This window comes from Arachis duranensis, chromosome 5, assembly GCF_000817695.3.
Source record: "Arachis duranensis cultivar V14167 chromosome 5, aradu.V14167.gnm2.J7QH, whole genome shotgun sequence".
NCBI classification, from domain to species: domain Eukaryota; kingdom Viridiplantae; phylum Streptophyta; class Magnoliopsida; order Fabales; family Fabaceae; genus Arachis; species Arachis duranensis.
The window spans coordinates 96026086-96032844 of NC_029776.3; the positions used below are offsets into that span (position 1 = coordinate 96026086).

Here is a 6759-nt window from a genome sequence, read left to right on the forward strand (position 1 = left end):
AACCCTTTTTATGAGTTGTATTTTCTAATACATAAAGCAACACTTGTCCATATTTTTTTAAGTTGCCTTTTTATCGACCTAAAGCAACACTTATTTAAATTTATTTGCAGTTATCCCTTTTTAATACCTAAAGCAACACCTTATTGAATTTTTCTTAAGTTCTATTTTTTTATATCTAAAACAATATATTTTTTTACCTTTGTTATATTTATAGGATATATAACACACACTAACAATGTTTAAATTTAATTTAATCCATGTAGGGAGAATAAGCTAATAATATATATTGCATGTATGTAGAAAGGTATTTCAAGTGTCAATTAACATACTTGTTAACAAGTCAAATAAATAATAAACTTAAGTAAATGAAATACATGTTTTTCTCAATATGAAACAAAATTTCTTTAACATTTATCATGAGGCAGCAACTTGCTCTCCTTCCTTGTGTGTTCAACAACTCCTTCGGAGATCTCTCCTCGATTACGATTTCTTCTCCCGAAGAAAGTGACAGATTAATTGAAGTCAGCGGTTTAGCCACATAAAAAGTTATGTTGTGAAATTTGGCACACAAGGCAACGTTATAGGTCCCAATTTTGTTGGTTGTGTCACCTGCAATGACAATTGAAAGAAGATAACGATAAACCTAATCATGAATTTCTTACTTTAGAAAACAACCAAACAAATGATAGGGTATTTTCGATTTAACTCAATGTACCATTTGATGCAACATTGATTCTGATGATAAAAATTTGAGGAGTTCTACTTCTAGGAATTTTTCCTGTCCTTTTTCAAAAGTTATACATCTAAATTCTAATGCCTTTTTCAATTTTTGAGAACAAATTGATGAATTCTAAGAACCCCACTAACCTGAGTTTTTTCAAAAATCCTGTAAACTAGAAGTCATGGCCAGGGAACCTATTACAAAAAAACGAAACTCCTATCAAGTACTCATGCAAAATGCAGAACCAAGATAGAAAAAATCAGCAACAATATCAGACACAAATAAAGTTAAAACAACATCAATTTAACACCTTACTCCTTCCAAACAACTTTCTAAAAATGCCTCTAAAAATAATACATTATAAAAGTTAAAGTTGTTTTCAGTCAATAGATGAAGAAGGGGATATCACTATTACTTGTTATCATTAAATTAAATTATTATTATTATTAACTTTTAGTTAAAATTTTGATTATAAATGTTTTTGATTATCTAATACTTTTACAAATAAGCTCAAACTTAAATTAAAGTCGGACAAGACACATAGTTTCATGTCTGGAAAGTTTAACATAGTTTCCTAAGCACTTGAAAACAGTCGCTACTAAAATATAACTTAGCATAGCACAAAAAGCTCTTATTATGGATTCAAGAAAAATGGAACTGCAGTTAAGAGATTTAGAAGCATACAAGAAGGTAAAGGACGCCATGAACCGAAGGATCACACTTGTTGTTCTGTGGAATCCTTGGGGAAATTAGCTTCAAAAGAAATGATTCCCACAGATTCACAAGCCTCCTTCTTGCGCACATAAGTTGGAGAGTCTTTCCTATCTCCAACCCAGGAGTCACTTCGATAGCATCTTCATCCTACAGACTTCTGCTGTTATCTCAGTTCTGATTTGCTGTGCCACTGACTTCCCATCAATCACCTTAGCAGAAGCCTCTGCAGTGAATAACCAAATCTGAAATAACAGACTATAGAATCATACCTCGATCAAACAATTGGAGTGTAGTCTTTGAGACTGACCAGTCTGCACTTCTTTGTTATTCACCAATATTGTAGTCTTGCCAAAGTTTTTAATGTAGAAAGATCCATCATTGTCCAGCTTTATAATTGCCTGAAAGTTAGCAAGAGAAGAAACATCATTTATATCTCGACATGTCAACTTTTGTATGGCAGAGACTTTACATTGAAGCCAAAACTTTGGTTTTTTTTGGGGGGGTGGGGGAGGCTATAATAGTGATTAATTGTTCTATGTATTTCATAAAGCATATTGACTTGATTAGTATTTCATAAAGCATATTGACTTTGGTTTTTTTTGGGGAGGGGGGAGAGAGGAAACTAGCCTACCTTAGAAATTGCAACAATTTCATCTGTTCCAGGTGGAGGAGTGCTCAGGAGCTCTTCCAGCTTCAAATCCCCTAACTTTGGCAATTCCATTAAAGAAGACAAAGGAATGTTATGCCAACATTCGACATCGAGTCACTGTATCCTAATGCAGACAAGAAAGAAACATGGACTAAAATGGATATAAAAGTATTATGGTTTGCTAACTTGCATGACGAGACAAACAATGCGATTCATATTACCAAACTCTAAGAGAATTTCTCAATTTTAAGAATCTTCAAAGATGTTTTAGCAATTCCTGATTTGCTCCTTTAGCAACCGTCAATAGTAGCAAAATATGAGTTTTACTTTGATAGTAACGAAGAATATTCTAAGCTAAGTATGTAGACATTTATTCATGTGATTATCATAAGGGGTGTAATATATACAGCAAACTATTAGCCTCTAAAAATGCTTAGAACTTAACACTAGATTAAGAAACACTCATAATTAAAAGCAGAAACTACCTGGTCAGCAATCATTCCAAGTCCCATGCTTTGTATTAAAGACTTTACACCCACGCCATCACCAAGTTTTTGACTAGCTGCTCGGAACTCTTCCATAGATTTCTCCGGGTTTATCATAACTAATTTGCTAATGCAAACACACATAGTACGAACCTAAAATGAGGAGTAGACTATCTATGTCCTTAACAAAATATATGAATGCACCAAAATCGTTCTTGTATCATGAACCAAGTCAAATGTTGCCCTATACAGCAAGATTGTTTTACAATATTTACGCAGCCTTTTAGCCTCTCAGCTCAACAATCTCTATATCACTCTATAAACTTATTTTACGAAGGAACAGAGGAAGAACGAGAAGGGAGTGGGGTTTCTTGCGATTGAGCACCGCGCCTGTCAAGGAGAGCCCCGCGCCCGTCAAGGAGAGCACTGCGATTGAGCGCTGTTGTCGCCGTTAGGAAGGGGAGAAAGGGTCTGTGCGTTATTGCAGTGGCTATGTTAGGGCATGTGGAGAGCAACCCGCCGTCGCCCGTCGAGGATAGCACCGCGCCGTCGCCGTACGTGGAGGAGTGCACCGCGATTGAACGCTGCTGTCGCCGTTAGCAAGGGGAGAAAGGGTGTGTTGTTGCAGTGGCTATATTAGGGATTGTGGAGAGCACCGCGCTGTTGCCCGTTGAGGAGAGCACCGCGCCGTCGCCGTGCGTGGAGGAGTGCGCGCGATTGAATGCTGCTGACTTCTATCGCCGTTAGGAAGGGGAAAAAGGGTATGTTGTGTACGTTGTCGCAGGGGAGCAAGGTTAGGGCTTTTGATTGTGTATGTGCGTGAAGTGGAACTACTGAAGCTCTTTTTTCCTTTTTGTGTTTTAAGTTATTTTTTATTGAAAAAATAATTTATGGGAATATGATTAAAAGTTTTTTTTTTAATTTTTAACTATAAATAACCTTAGGCAACTTTTTATAAATATTATTTGTTTAATTTTTTTTATACGGGTCTGCTACACATACAAGTCTACAAGCATACAAGTTGGCCCAGCCCAAAGAGAACTCACGCGCATGAAGAGAGATAACATGGCGCGTCAAAATCACGCGCTCAACATTCGAACGGTTACGTATGGCAGACTCTTCCACTTCTTCCACTTCTTCCATTTCTCAAGGCGCTTTGAAAACAAGGAAACCCTCCCATTTTCGAGCGAAAATCAAAGTTCAAAATATAGAAATCATTGTTCGAAAACTCCATCAAAACACCATCAAACTCTCTGTGAAGAAACTGAAGAAAAAACAAAGCAACAATACTCAACGTAAGTCCATTAAAATTCCTGTATATTTTACTTTTCTTCTACGTCGTTCTTCTAGGGTTTACTATTATTCTTGCTTCTTTGTTACAATGTTCTAAGTTCTACGTCGTTCTACGTTGTTGTTCTAAGTTCTCCTGTTATTGTTGTTGATTTTTGGGGGTTTATTCCGTAGATTCGGGGGTGTATACTGCTTAACCTTGTAATGTGGCTTGATATTGAAGCATGGTTGAGTGATATCTGACTAATATCTATACGCATGTATCTGAATAATATCTATGGGTGTATCTCACTGTTATCAATGGGTGTATCTTGCTGATATCTATGGGTGTATCTTACTGTTATCAATGGGTGTATCTTATTGTTATCAATGGGTGTATCTTATTGTTATTAATGGGTGTATCTGAGTCATATATATATGGGTGTATCTTACTGATCTCTTTGGGTGTATTTTTAGTTTCAGAGAAAATGGCAGGAAGAAACCAAACAAAAGACCTTAAGTGTGCCACACATCTCCTGAATGATAAGTTCAGAAACATGACTGAGGAGAAGAAGGCGATTGTGAGGGATCTTGGATTCGGTGGGTTGATGCACATCCCACCACTAAGGGTGGATCACCAACTCTTAAGGGAGCTGGCAAACAACTTCAAACTTAGGGAGAACAGACTGAAGACAGGATATGGTTCTTTTCAAATAACCCCAAAAAAAATAGGTGATGTGCTTGGCATCAATGCAACAGGTAATTAGCTCAAAATTATAGGTGTATATTAAGTTGTTGCTTGGGTGTATATTAAGTTGATGCTTGGGTGTATTTGAACTGACTTGGATACTTTGTTGTCTTCCTTTTTGTAGGAGATCTATTTCCTGATAAAGTTGACTATAAGAAACTTTCTGATGATGACAAAATAATTTATAGAAGATTCCAGGGTAAGACCCTCAAAAGTCTTACCGATGAAATGATGGAAATCGGCGTTGGCAACGAAGAGGAACGCCTGATGTTCAAGAGGATATTCATCCTCTACATACAGATGGCGTTCCTTTTGCCAACGACGATAAACAAAATATCGCCCGTGCACCTGGCCCCAATTTTTAAGATAGACGGCATATCGGAGAGAAACTGGGGGGGCATGTTTTGACCTTCATGGTCAAGGGCATCACAGACTACCAAGAGAAGAAGAAGAAGGCAATTAATGGCTGCCTCTTCGCCCTGATGATAATCTACTTTCATCTTTCAAAAAACAAAGGCAAGAATAGGACTGAAAGACCACCAAAGCCCTGGATTGCCAACTGGACTAAGGAGCAGTTGGTGGAAAGAATGACTGCAGAAAGAAAGGAATTTTGGTGAGTAATCATAATAAGTTGGTGTATTTTATTTACCCGAATGGTGCTAACTAAAATATCTCATGTTTCAGGGGATTGTGAAGATGGCAGAGACAAGAGAAAAAATGAAAAAAAAAAGAAAAAAAAAGAAAAAAACAAGAAATAAAAAAAACAAAAAAAGGAAGGCGAGCCCAACATCGTCTTCGCAGACAGAAACTACTGACAGTGACACTTCTACCTCTGAGTCTGAGGCTCAAGAAGACTCAGAAGATTCGGGAAGAAAACACCCTGGTAAAAAGGGGAAAAAGTAAGTACCATACTTGGGTGTAATTTCTTTTTCGGTTTGGGTGTATTTTGTTTGTCCACGTTGGGTGTATGTAGCTTATTAAGCAGGGTGTGTTTCGTTTGCTATTTTGGGTGTATATTGTATATTTAGTTGGGTGTATCTCGTGAATTCATTTGGGTGTATTTTTAGTATGTTCTAAATGACAATTGTTTGCCTTCCAGAATGGACTCAAGAAAAAGAAAGCAGAGGCAAGAGGAGTCAGATTTTGATTCAGAATCTGAATCTGAACCAAGTGATGAGTAATGTCCTGAAATTAATACTCCTTTCTTTTGGCTTCATTATAAAGATTTCATGTATTAACTGAAGTGTCTATTATTAACTTATAGGAGCGAAGAATCATCACCTGCGGAGAAGAAGAAGAAAAAGAAAAAAACAAAAACAACTCCAAAAAAGTAAGCAATTCTTTGGATAAAATTCTGTGATAAAATTAATTTTTTATTTCTGATTGGTACTGTTTTTTTTCCACCCATAACACAACAAAAAAAGAAAAAAGTTGTTGTGGAGGATTCACCTCCTGAAGAAGATCAATACTTTGACGAGTACAGTACCTCCTAAGCTATACTACGGTCTATCATTGTAATTATTTTTGTTAACGTCTTATTTTATGAATGTAGTGAGAGATATGAAATATCAAGTGACGAACTCGATGAATGGCTAAGGGAAAACGTTGATAAATCTGCTGCAGAGGGGTATGTCTTGCTGGGCTGTGTATTTGAGATTTTCGTGTCTTTTGTTTGCTAATAATTGTATCTTGTTTCGCAGGGAGAACCAAGCTGACCTGCGATCGACAGAAGGTCGCTATGTGTCCTCTGAAACGTAAGAAGCTTTATTATTTAATAAAATCTTGTTATCATGATTTGGATGTATTCTGTGAAACAATTTGGGTGTATTTTGTGGATCAAGTTGGGTGTATGTTGTTTACTAAGTTGGATGTATATTTCGTTTGAATAACATGAAATCTGTTTAGACTACCGGCTGTGAACTTGGAAAGTGATGATCCTTCCTCTCAAGGACACACAGAACAGAGTAGTGTAAACCAGCCGTCTCAGAGCATGTAATTTCTCTTTCAAATAACCGTTACTTTTGTTATTCTAATACCTTCTACTTCTAATTCTGTATATATTTTTTTTTAGAAAAAAAAGCCCTTTATTATTTTATTCAAGAAAAAAAAGGCAGCAAAAAAAAGCAAAAACTGCAAGTATGTAAGTTCTCAAAAAATAAAGCCCGTCTTCTTT

The 6759-nt window shown here is 36.4% G+C and overlaps 2 protein-coding genes across 5 annotated transcripts; one reads left to right on the forward strand and one right to left on the reverse strand.

The window, feature by feature from the left end:
- Positions 1 to 1364: 1364 nt before the first annotated feature.
- Positions 1365 to 2852, reverse strand: LOC110281343 (ATPase GET3B). 4 transcript variants are annotated; one of them, XM_052262368.1, is made up of 4 exons: positions 2570 to 2852; positions 2067 to 2141; positions 1705 to 1833; positions 1365 to 1582 (listed from the first exon to the last, which is right to left on the reverse strand). In XM_052262368.1, exons 1-4 carry the CDS (start codon positions 2711 to 2713, stop codon positions 1394 to 1396), a joined length of 537 nt encoding a protein of 178 aa, XP_052118328.1. In that variant the 5' UTR covers positions 2714 to 2852; the 3' UTR covers positions 1365 to 1393. The 4 variants fall into 4 exon arrangements, with proteins under 4 accessions (XP_052118328.1, XP_052118329.1, XP_052118330.1 ...); XM_052262369.1 differs by having other exon boundaries at positions 1431 to 1658; positions 1743 to 1833; XM_052262370.1 differs by having other exon boundaries at positions 1431 to 1617.
- Positions 2853 to 4393: 1541 nt separating this feature from the next.
- Positions 4394 to 4994, forward strand: LOC110281342 (uncharacterized). Its single transcript, XM_021143254.2, has 2 exons — positions 4394 to 4597; positions 4711 to 4994. The coding sequence occupies exons 1-2, from the start codon at positions 4396 to 4398 to the stop codon at positions 4992 to 4994; spliced, it is 486 nt and encodes a 161-aa protein (XP_020998913.1). The 5' UTR covers positions 4394 to 4395.
- Positions 4995 to 6759: the final 1765 nt, after the last annotated feature.